The 12510-nt window shown below is 45.4% G+C and overlaps 1 protein-coding gene across 5 annotated transcripts in view; it reads left to right on the forward strand.

Moving 5' to 3' along the window:
- Positions 1-12510, forward strand: part of FAN1 (FANCD2 and FANCI associated nuclease 1) — a 43246-nt gene that overhangs the window by 28360 nt on the left and 2376 nt on the right. For 4 of the 5 annotated variants that reach the window (XM_049852826.1, XM_049852825.1, XM_049852824.1 and 1 more), the window contains exons 11-13: positions 5846-5949; positions 6528-6722; positions 7325-7453. In XM_049852826.1, coding sequence (XP_049708783.1) covers positions 5846-5949; positions 6528-6722; positions 7325-7453 — 428 coding nt within the window. Of the gene's footprint in view, positions 1-4296; positions 5950-6527; positions 6723-7324; positions 7454-12510 lie in introns of those variants that run through there. The other variant, XM_049852828.1, reaches the window with a different exon arrangement.

The following is a 12510-nucleotide window of genomic DNA, read 5'->3' on the forward strand; positions in this document are numbered from 1 at the left end:
GTCTCTTTTTTGTTGGTGGGAGGGGACATTGTAGGGTTGTGTTGTGCAGGGGGTAAGTGGCCGCGTGCCTCTCGTGCTTTAGCTTGACTTTGTGTTCTTTGAGGCTACTGACGAGATAGGCATTATTTTTCTAAACAATAAAAAGTGTAGTGAGGCCAGAGTCAAGTTTGCCTCAGTTCTATTTTCAAAGGAGGCTAATCTGGGCAACTTGGCCTCCTCTTGTTTTGGACAAAGGTTTCATTCAGAGACTATTTTGTGAAATGTTCAGAGCTCAAGTCAGAATGAATTTCTGCCTAATTCCAAGCACATTCTCTTAGTTATCTAGTGCTGGTATAACAGAAATACCACAAGTGGATGGCTTTAACGAACAGGAATTTATCCTCTCACAGTCTAGGAGGCTAGAAGTCCGAGTTCAGGGTGCCAGTTCCAGGGGAAGGCTTTTTCTCTGTATTGGCTCTGGAGGAAGGTCCTTGTCATCAATCTTCCCCTGGTCTAGGAGATTCTCAGTGCAGGGAGCCTGGGTTCAAAGGACATTCTCTGCTCCTGGCAGTTCTTTGTTAGTGGCATGAGGTCCCTGTCCTCCCTCCTCAATTCTCTCTTTTAAATCTCAGAATAGATTGATACTTTACCAAGCACAATGTCCTTCTCCGGGGACTCATCCCTTCCGATAACATGTCCAAAGTATGTGAGACGTAGTCTCTCGCCATCCTTGCTTCTAAGGAGCGTTCTGTTTGTACTTCTTCCAAGACACATTTGTTTTTTCTTTTAGCAGTCCATGGTATATTTGATATTCTTTGCCAGCACCACAGTTCACAGGCATCCGTTCTTCAGTCTTCCTTATTCATTGTCCAGCTTTTGCATGCATATTGGGTGATTGAAAACACCATGGCTTGGGTCAGGCACATCATAGTCCTCAAGGTGACATCTTTGCCTTTTAATACTTTAAAGAAGTCTTTTGCAGCATATTTGCCCAATGCAGTGCGTCTTTCAGTTTCTTGACTGCTGCTTCTGTGGGTATTGATTGTGGATTCAAGTAGAATGAAATCCTTGACAACTTAGCCTTTTCTCTCTTTTTCTACCCTATGCCCCCAACCCTCAAATTCATGTCTTGCCACACGTAAAGCACATTCACCCCATCATATCATCCCAAAAGTCTTAAATCAACTCTTAAGTTCAAATTCTACCCTAGGACAAAACTCATCGTCTGTGAAATCTGGAATAACAAGTTATCTGCTTCCAAGGTACAAATGGTAGAATAGGCACAAGGTTGTTTCCAATACAAATGGGAGATACTGGAGGCAAAAAAGGGATAACAGGCACCAAGCAAGTCAGCAGAATACATTGTATTAGCTCTCAAGGCTTGAAAATAACCCTCTATTCTCTGAGACCATTTAGGCAATGACCCTGCCCTCCAGACTCTGGGTGTTGGCCATATTGTTTGGATTCTGGATGGAGGCCCCTCCACTCTGAGCTTCAGCCCTGCCTTCTAGGCCCGTTGGAATGGAAATTCTCCTCCCTCACATTTGGGTGGCCCTGTTCTCCTAGTCCATCTGAATGGTGACTCTACCCTCCCTGGCCCCAGCAGGTTCCATTCTTCAGCCCCATCTCTGATTCCTGTGTCCCTTGGGCCAGCAGGCATCTGCCCTGCTTGGGCAAATGTTCCAGAGCTATTTAGCTCCACCGATAAGTGCCTGGAGGCACCCCACTCCACCAGGAAACCTCCTGTGCAAAGGCACTCAGATCTTTTGCTTTGGGGGTCGGCTCCAGTGCCATCTTGTACCAGTCTCTTGGTTCTGCTGCTGCCATTTCTCTGCTGCTTCTCGGCATCTGTGACATCTCCAGTGTATCAGCTCTCCTCACTTTCTTCTGAGTCCTCACCAGAGTTGTCTTTGATGTCCATAATTCCATCAACAGACTCTTAGGACAATCTAGGCTTTTACTATTAGGCACTTTAAAACTCTTCCAGTCTCTACCCATCACTCAGTTCCAAAACTGCTTCCACATTGTAGGTATCTGTTGGAGCAGCACCCCATTCCTGGTACCAAATTGTCTTAAAGTATCTAATGCCCCTACGACAGAAATATCACGAGTGGATGGCTTTAACAAACAACAGTTTATTCTCTCACATCCCAGGAGGCTAGAAGTCCGAATTCCAGGTGCCAGGTCCTAGGGAAGGCTTTCTCTCTCTGTTGGCTCTGGAGGAAGGTCTTTGTCATCAGTCTTCCCTGGTCTAGGAGATTCTCAGCACAGGGACCTCAGGCCTAAACAACGCACCCTGCTCCTGGCACTTCTTCCTTGGTGGTATGAGGTCTGTCTCCTCTCTGCTCAATTCTGTGTTTCAAATCTCAGAGTAAATTGACTCCAGATACAACCTAGTCCTGTAGACTGAGTCCTGCCTTATTAACATACCTGCCTCTAATCTTGCCTCATTAACATCATAGAGGTTAGGATTTATAGTACATAGGATACTTACATCAGATCACAAAATGGCAGACAACCATACAATACTGGGAATCATGGCCTAGCCAAGTTGACACACAATTTTGGGGGACACAATTCAATCCATGGTATGCGTGAACCTCCGAGGGAAGCTTAGAGCTGTTGCAGGATAGGGCAGGATGGCTGTTGAAGGCACGTGGGGCCTCTCTCCTGGTTGGGATATAGCTGTAAAATAATGAGAAACCACTGTGTGTGCAGATGCACCTAGAGTCGAAGAGAGACTCCATCAGCATCCACTGGCCCAGGATGGGCTGCTGAGCAGGCCAGCCTCAGAGTACCTGAAACCTGAATCCTGCTACCTCCTTTCCTTGCCAGAGCCCTTGGTCCTCCTGCCTTTGAGGATGGTAGGGAGCTGACCTCCTCCTCCCCCAACCTTGCACCCACTCTCTCTATTATCCTTAGGGGATCGGGGTGGCTCAGAGTATGCGTACACTGTCGTGAGGTCTGGTTCTGTTCCCTGGGGATGGCTGGGTGCCTGGTGAGTGAGCAGGTAGCCTTGGGTATGGAAGACTGGTCTGTGTGACCTAAGGCGACTAAGAGAGGATGTAAACATGACAAAGTATGTATTGGGGAGCTGGGACTTGGCCATTTGAGACTATCCTGATTAAAGCATGTGAGTTTAAAAAGGGCCTGGCTACTTATTTGACATTTAGATCGCAGCTTGTGCACAGTTAGTGGCCATTTTTGACTCAAGGTGCTAACACTTCTCTGAGAGGCCCTTCTTCGTATCCACAGAAACCCAGCTGGGAATGAAGCTCCCCAGGCCATGCAGCACTCTGAGGGCGCGCTGCAGCCTCTGTGTAATGGGCACCCTGAGCTCTCCTGCACTGGAGAGTGGCCCTGTCAGGGCTTGTTTGTGGCTGCACCAAGGATGAGTGCTGTTCTGGGTGTCTCTGTTGTCACCGGTGAAAGTCTGGTCACGTAATGGCAGTGAAGAGGATTTTTGTTTAATCATTTAATTATTTCTTTTGTCAGTTGGAAAGTGCTTATGTTCATGTGTTTATCACCATCAGTCTCTCTTCCCTTTTATTATTTCTTTGATATTGGTCTCAGAGAATGAACTATAAATCTAGTGCTTTATCTAAGGTCCAGGCTGGAGAGAAGACTTTGGGAATATATCTTATAACTGGTAAAATGAAATGGTCCACATTGCCCATAGCAAATGGTAGTACTGAATAGAAAAAGTGGAATTAAATAACGAGCGAGAAGCCATGCTGAGGAAGCACTCATGTGCCCGATCAAACGTGAGTGACAGAGGGGGCAGGTGATCACGGAGGACCAGTGGGGCCTGGCTCTAACACATTCTTAAACTTTTTATTGTGGAGGATACTGAACATGCCTTTATACAGAAGTAGAGAGGATAGTCCTTGTGCTCCCAGCATGAATATATGAACCCCCGTTGGCCCGCCCGTTTCATTCAGCTTTCTTTCTTGTATACCCCTTCCTGGGAGGCTTTTTGGAAGCAGATCCCAAACATTGTGTCAGTAAGTCACCTGCGGTCTCGTCGTGAGGTTCACCCAGCACACTGCCCGGTGGGTTGTCCGTTACATCTTATGAGCTTTGTCTATAGACGTGCCGTGCCCGTGCCCATGCGGTAGGGTTGCTTGGATGAAAATGCTGTTTCCAAATGTGAAAAACGGGCCTTTATCCACTTGAGCGTCGTGCAAGTGTTCAGGAGATTAGTGAGGAATATAAGATGACTCCTGTCAGATAGCATTTTTAAAGAGTGGCTATCTTTTTGATGAGCATTACAGGTAAGGGTGAAGATTAATCTACGTAATGTTTTATTACTTACAGGGAAGGGGTGATGCTATTGGGGAAGATGTGCAAACACCAGGAAGACAGAGATACACTAGACCTGAAAAGGTTCCAGATGCAAGAGCGGGATGAAAGTTCCAGTCCCCAGGGAAGTCGTAGGCAGCTTGGAGAAGGCACAGTTGCTGCGGGAGTGACCAGGCCCAGGGGGCCAGGACTGCCAGGTGGTGGTCAGGGTGCAACCTGAGCTCAGAGAAATGCGTCAGTTTAGCTGTGAACCTGAAAAACACGTGGACGATTCCATCTCCGCGATACAGAGTGTTCTTCCACCTACTGAAGTCGACTCAGTGGGAATGAGCTGAGCTTTGCTGTCCATCTTTGTTCTCAAGGGGGTTGTGCGAGGACAGTCTTAGACCCCTGCAGGGAAGCGCGTTTCCGAGCTGCTCAGAAGCATCACTAAAAATGATTTTGCTTCTAGTCCAAGCTCAGCATGGACCACTGAGGAGTGCAGGAGTGGTGTTACCTGCCGGGTTCCTGACTTTCATGTCCACACCAGGACAGAAAGCATATTGGAAATCAAGTCCCGGCTTTACTCCTGGCTGGGCAAGAGCCCAGTCTCCAAGCCCAGAGCTTTCTAGTAAAAGAGGATCTGGCTTCAGCTGGGAGGCTGGGTGGTCCTGTTGTTCCCACTGCAGTCCTTTGGAGTCGAGGACATCTGAACAAGGATGAGGGGCTAGAGCTGAGCGTGAGAGTCTTGCTGATGAGGGGCTCTGGTCTTGCCCGATGCACTTTCATGTGGGTGTGGAGCACCGGTGGGCAGGCAGCCTGGGCTGCGCTAGGGCCTGCACACAGAGACACAACCTGTATATGTGTGCCGTAACAAAGATAACCCATTCCCAAATGGGATAATAACAAGCATAGAGGTTAGGATTTACAACACACATTTTGGGGTGCACAGTTCAATCCACAACAAGGCCCAAGCTGTTTGTTCCACTCCAGACCCATCCTCTTGCTTTTTATATGACCTCTGGGTAGGTGGGTTTGCTTCCCAGTCAGTAAAGTCCGTAGGTGGTCTTAGGGGTGAAGGTTTCTGTGAAAACTTTGTTAAAAACACTGGAAGTACATAGTGCAGTGCTCGGTTGAACGGGATGAGTAGAAACACCTGGGCTCAGAGGCCCCCGGGCCCTGGGACACTGCCCAGCCTCGGCTTTCCCACCCTGCTCCCAGGGCCTGGTCAGCAGCTGGGCTCCGAAGGGCCTCAGCCTCCTCCTGGCTTCTCACGGTGGGGGGACGCCTGCAGCGTGAGAGTGGAATGGCTACAGCTGTTTGTTTTTGACTTCCTCCTTGGGTTATCACTAAAGGCTAAGAATCACGGCTACCTTGAAATGTTGGTTTGAGCTTGTCCGTGATTACCGAGTTGTGAATAAATGAGGCTTCTATATGTAAACAATACCGACTATAGAAGATGAGCTAGGAGTGGCGCAAAGGCAGCGCTTGCTTCTGAATCTAGAGCATTGAATAGGAATTGAGTATGCAGTGGGTTACGGCCGTAGTTTTTTTAAAACCGTTAAAGCCGTATGACTTTTGTCAGGGATCCATGGGGAAGGGTCCACCTTCAGCACCCTGTACGGCCTTCTCCTGTGGGATGTCATCTTCATGGACGGGATTCCAGACGTCTTCAGGAACGCCTACCAGGTATCCGTCACGCTGGGCCACGCGCGGGCCTTCCCTGAGGCGGGCTCTGCCTGCCTGTGTCTGAGGCTAGAAACGTGCCTGTCTGCGCAGCCTCCGGGTCGTGCACGCACGGTGCTGCTTCCACCACCAGAATGCCCTTTAATACAAGAATCTGGCCAGTAGAATTTCAAATGTAAGCATGTTAAGTTTTGAACTTTAAGTGTAACTGACCTTCAGCATTAGGTTTTGCACGTTTAGTATCAAGTCGGTTCGGCATCAGCATTTCTGAGGCCCTACTACGTCCCCGGCTCTGTTCTGGTGCTTTCACAGACGTCGTCAGACGGGTCCGCTCAGTGTCCTGCTGATTTAATCTCAAAGGTCTGTCTGCAAAGTATTAGTCAAAAAACAAGTGTAATAAGTTGCTTTTGTATCGGATTACTTGTATCAGGTGATTTTTGACTTACCTTGTGAGGAAAAGTTCAGTGAAGGTGTCCATTCAGTCATACTGGCCATTTGCCAGATTTTGTAGGTATGGAATGTTCCTGATTAATCCAGTTCTGCCAGGCACGGTCTGAGTGCTTGTTTTCCCTGTGATATAGGCCTTCCCCCTGGACTTGTGTACAGACAGCTTCTTTGCAAGCAGAGGCCCCGCCATCGAGGCCAGGCTGCAGCTCATCCACGCTGCCCCTGCCGAGACCCTACGCGCCTGGCTGGCAGCCACGTGGCAGGCTCAGGAAGGCAGGGTGGCTTCCATAGTCAGCTGGGACCGCTTTGCTTCTCTTCAGCAAGCTCAGGTAATAGCAGCTGTTTGTTACCTGCACGGCCAGGTTTGGTCAGAAAGTAAAGCCTTCCAGATGCTGCTGGGTGTCTCTATGGCAACGGTATCAAAATATGACCATGTGCATGCACACAGACACATACATTTGCATGTATGTATGTGTATGCGTGTGTGAGACACCTTCGCACCCCCCTCCCCCCCGCTCATATGCCGGTGTAATTGATGGGAACATGTTAGGGCACAAAGAAAGCCCAGTTATGGCTTTCCCATCCCTGGGGTAACAACGTTCCTTTGCCTCTCCTGTGGCGCCTCTAACTCTTGGGCCTCTGTGTCGTTACTGCTGCCAGTCCTGAGTGCCCCCTCCAGACTCCTGCTCCCCAGAGACCTCTCAGGATTCTCCACTCTGGGCAAAGGCATGATAAGTGACCGAAGGAAAACTTCTAGAGCTTGCCAGTGAGAATTTTAGCCCCAGCACAAGAACCAAGACAGCCTTGGGTTTACTTGGGACATGTTTTTGCTTTCTTCCCTCTGAGTTGTTACCTGTCTCGTGATCTCTGGGATGCACATCAGGGTCTCTGTAACAAGGGACATGGCTAAATTTCTGTGTTCTGTGTTCAGGATCTTGTTTCCTGCCTCGGCGGCCCTGTCCTCAGTGGAGTGTGCAGGCGTCTGGCTGCTGACTTCCGACACTGCCGAGGCGGCCTCCCTGACCTGGTGGTGTGGAACTCCCAGAGTCATCGCTTTAAGGTCGGTTTAGCCAGAATGGAAGGTCGTATTTGTAATTTTATTAACAACCTAATCAAAGGCCACAGAGTAGGCGTTTCTTATGTGGCTGTTGGCGAGATACAATTCCTTGTGAGATGTTGGACTGAAGGCCTCGCTCTTCACAGGCTGTGGGCAGGAGGCCACTCTCAGCTCCTTGCCAAGTGGGCCTCTCACGTGGCCGCTCACAACATGGCGGCATGTTTGATCAGGGCAAGCGTGTGAGAAGAGCCAGAGAGTGTGGAGTGAGGGGGAAGTCACCGTCTTTTGTAACCTGATCTCAGAAAACACATCTAGCACTTCTGTTTGTTGAAAGCAAGTCACTTGATCGAGCCTACAGTCAAAGGGAGGGGATTCCATAGGCCTTGAGTGCCAGCACCCGGGGATCACTGGGACTTCAAATAAAAATGCAAAGGACATAGGACTTTAGAAGGACTTTAGAAGCTCTCAGGACTGGGCTAGGCCAAGGCACGTGTGAGGCACGGGGCCCTGAGGGAGCGCCTTCTTCAAGTTGGGACCGTAGGCACCCACCTTCATCGCCACCCTGCTGCTTATCACAGGTTGTTTGTTTTCTTACGGAGTTTCGAGAGCTTTTTTTTTCTTTTTTAAAAAATATATTCTGGGTATAGGTCCTTTTATCAGGTATGTGATTTGCTGATATTTTATCCCAGTCTGTGGCTTGTCTTTTTATTCTCTTAATAGTGTCTTTTGAAGAATGGAAGTTCTACATTTTGGCAAAGTCTAATTCACCTGTTCTTTTATGGATCATGCTTTTGGTGTCATGTGTCAGGAATACTTGCCTAACCCAAGGTCCCAGTTTCTCCTGTGTTTTCCTCTACAAGTTTTCATTTTACATTTAGTTCTCTGGTCCATTTTGAGATAATTCTTGTATGGCACGAGGCATGGCTGTCCTTCCTCCACTGACTTGCCTTCCTTTGCATCTTTGTCAGACATCCATGTTCCATATATGTGTCTACCACATGTCTGTCAGTTTGGTGGCTTGCGTGTTCCTGTGATGCTGGAAGACATGACACCGGTATTTCAAATACCAGCAGGGTCACCCACGCTGGGCAGGTTTCAGCAGAGCTTCCAGACTAAGACAGACTAGGAAGAAGGGCCTGGAAGTCTCCTTCTGAAAAAACCTTATGAATAACAGTGGAACATTGTCTGATAAAGTGCTGGACCGGGCAGTGTTTCGTGCTGTTTACATAGGGTGGCTGTGAGTCAGAACCGACTCAGCGGCACCTAACAACAACACGTATGTGGGTCTGTTTCTGGACCCTCTATTCTGATTTCTTTGTCCTATTCCTTGATTGCTGTAGCTTCTTAGGTCTTGTAGTCAGTTTAAGTCCTCCACCTTTGCTCTTCTTTTCCAAAGTTGTTTTGGCTGTCCTATGTCCTTTGCATTTTTATTTGAATTGTAAAATCAGCCCTCAATTTCTAAAAATAAAAGGCTGCTTGGATTTTTATTGGAATTACTTGGAATCTGTAGATCAATTTGGTAAGAATTGGTATCTTAACAGTATTAGGTTTTTTGATCAGTGAACCTGATACATCCTTTTATTAGGTTCTCTTTAATTTCTGTCAGCAGTGTTTTCACTTTTCGATGTGTAGGTCTTGCATATCTTTTATCAGACTGATCTCTAAGTATTTAATATTTTTGATGCTATTTAAGTGGTATTGTTTTCTTACAATTCCCAATTGTTCGCTGCTGCTGTATGAAATAGTTGATTCTCGCATATTGATGTTGTATTCTACAAACGTGATGTACTCATAGTTCTAGAAGCATTTTTATATATACTTCATTGGATTTTCTACATAGACAATCAGGTTATCTGCTAATAAAGACAGTTTACTTCTTCTCCAATCTTGATGCCTTTCTTTTCTTTACTTGATTGCACTGGCTAGAAGCTACAGTGAAATGTAAAGTAAGTAAAAAGTAAACTAAGAGGTGAAAGCGGAAGCCGTCTCCTTGTTCCTGATCTTAGGGGAATACATTTAGCCTTTCACTGTTGAATAGATGGAGCTATTTCATAGATACCTTCATCAGACAAGAGTTTCCCTTTACGTCCAAGCTTTCTGAAAGTGTTTATCAGGAATGTTCACTGAATTTTGTCAAATGCTTTTTTTGGTATCTGTTGACATGTGATTTTCCTCTTTAGTCTGTTAGTGTGAATTACCTTGATTGATTTTTGAATATTAAACCTACCTTGCATTTCTCAAATAAACCTTGCAGGGTTGTGATGTATTATCCGTTTTATGTAATGGTGGATTTGACCTTGTAAAATGTTAAGAATTTTTGTATATATGTTTATGGGAGATACTGATCTGTAGTTTTCTTTTCTTGTAATATGTTTGTTGGGTTTTGGTTTCATGTTAATGTTGGTCTCACTGAACGGGACGGTAAGTATTCCCTCCTTTTCGATTTATGGAAGCGTTTGTCCAGAATTAGTATCATACCCAAAATCTTTGGTAAACTGACCAGTGAAGCCATTCGGGCTTGGAGCTTTCCTTGTGGAAAGGTTTATAAGTTCTTTAATCAATACAGGGCTATTCATATTATGTGTTTCTTCTTGATTTGCGTGTTGGTGTGTCTTTTGAGGAATTTGTCCGTTTCATCTAAGTTGTTAAATTTATTGGCATAACATTGTAAATATTTTTTGCTTAGTATCATTTCTGTCTGTATAGAATCTCTATTTCTACCACCCTTTTATTCCTGATATTGATAATTTTTCTGTTTTTTACTTTCACAGTTTTTTACTGTTAACCTATTTGTGTCTTTACATTTAATGTGGGTTTCTTGTAGGCAGCATGTAGTATAGGTCTTTTTCATTAAATTTGACAACCTGTGCCTTTTAATAGGGATATTTGGAACGTTTACACATACTGCGATTAGTGACATGTTCAGCTTTAAACCTGCCATCTTGATAACTTGTTTTCCACCTGTCTTTGCTCTCCTTTGTTCTTTTTCCTCTTTGGGGGATTTTTTTTTATGATTGCGTTTTATCCCTTTGATGGCTTGTTAGCTGTAATCTTTTTTTTTAGTGGTTGCATTAGTGTTATAATGTACATTTTAAACTTGTATATCTTCAAGTGATAGTATGCTGCTTCATGTATGGTATAGAGAAACTTTTAGCAAGTGTACTTTTATATCTCCTTCTAGTGTCTGTGCTGTTGTTTTCATACCTTTTACTTCCATATGTATTATAAATTCTGCATTACGATTTTTGCTTTACACAGTTGATTAATAAGAAAAGGGGGTCTGCATGTGGTTTATGTAGATGCTGGTTCCAGTGCTGTGTCCTGGTGATGCCAGGGTTCCATGTGGTGTCACTCTCCTGATTGAGTAACGTCCTGTAACCTTTCCTGGAGATCTGCTGCTGATGAATTCATTTAGGTTTTCTATGTCTTAAAAAGGCTATTTTGCCTTTGTTTTTGAAAGGTATTTTCTCTGGGCAAAGAACTCTATGTTGACAGTTTTTTTTCTTTCAGTACTTTAAAGGTGTTGGTCCACTGTCTTACAGCTTGCATTGTTTCCAGTGGGAAATCTGCTTTTTTTCCTTGGGCTTTTTAAAATTCTGGCTGCTTTAAGATCTTTTTATCACTGATTATGCAGTTTAATTGTGATGTTCATTACTGTACTGTTCTTTATGTTTCTGCACTTCTTGGATCTTTGGGTTTGATTTTAAAAAAAATTTTTATTGTGCTTTAAGTGAAAGTTTACAAATCGAGTCAGTCTCTCATACAAAAATTTATATACGCCTTGCTATACAGTCCTAGCTGCTCTCACCCAATGAGACAGCACGCTCCTTCCCTCCACTCTATTTTCATGTCCATTCGGCCAGCTTCAGACCCCCTCTGCACTCTTCATCTCCCCTCCTGACAGGAGCAGCTCACATGGTCTCACGTGTCTACTTGATGCAAGAAGCTCACTCCTCACCAGTATCATTTTCTATCCCATAGTCCAGTCCAATCCCTGTCTGAAGAGTTGGCTTTGGGAATGGTTCCTGTCTTGGGCCAACAGAAGGCCTGGGGACCATGACCCCTGGGGTCCTTCTAGTCTCAGTCAGACCATTAAGTCTGGTCTTTTTATGAAAATTTGCGGTCTGCATCCCACTGCTCTCCTGCTCCCTCAGGGGTTCTCTGTTGTGTTCCCTGTCAGGGCAGTCATCGATTGTGGCCGGGCACCAACTAGTTCTTCTGGTCTCAGACTAATGCAGTCTCTGGTTCATGTGGTCCTTTCTGTCTCTTGGGCTTATAACTACCTTGTGCCTTTGGTGTTCTTCATTCTCCTTTGCTTCAGGTGGGCTGAGACCCGTTGATGCATCTTAGATGGCTGCTTCCTAGTGTTTACGACCCCAGAAGCCACTCTTCAAAGTGGGATGCAGGATGTTTTCTTAATAGATTTTATTATGCCACTTAACTTAGATGTCCCCTGAAACCATGGTCCCCAAACCCCTGCACCTGCTACGCTGGCCTTCAAAGCGTTCAGTTTATTCAGGAAACTTATTTGCTTTTAGTTTAGTCCAGTTGTAGTGACCTCGCCTGTATGTGTTGTCTTCCCCTTCACCTAAAATAATTCTTATCTACTATGTAATTAGTGAAAACCCCCCTCCCTCCCTCCCCCTTCTCCTAACCATCAAAGAATATTTTCTTCTCTGTTTAAACTATTTCTCCAGTTATTATAATAGTGGTCTTATATAATATTTGTCCTTTTGCAATTAATTTCACACAGCATAATGCCTTCCAGATTCCTCCATGTTACGAAATATTTCACAGATTCATCACTGTTCTTTATTGATGCATAGTATTCCATTGTGTGAATATACCATAATTTATCCATTCATCCGTTGATGGGCACCTTGGTTGCTTCCATCTTTTTGCTATTGTAAACAGTGCTGCAGTGAACATGGGTGTGCACATATCTGTTCATGTAAAGGCTCTTATTTCTCTAGGATATATTCCAAGGAGTGGGATTGCTGGATCGTATGGTAGTTCCATTTCTAGCTTTTTAAGAAAACACCAGATCGGTTTCCAAAGTG

This window comes from Elephas maximus, chromosome 13, assembly GCF_024166365.1.
Source record: "Elephas maximus indicus isolate mEleMax1 chromosome 13, mEleMax1 primary haplotype, whole genome shotgun sequence".
NCBI lineage: Eukaryota > Metazoa > Chordata > Mammalia > Proboscidea > Elephantidae > Elephas > Elephas maximus.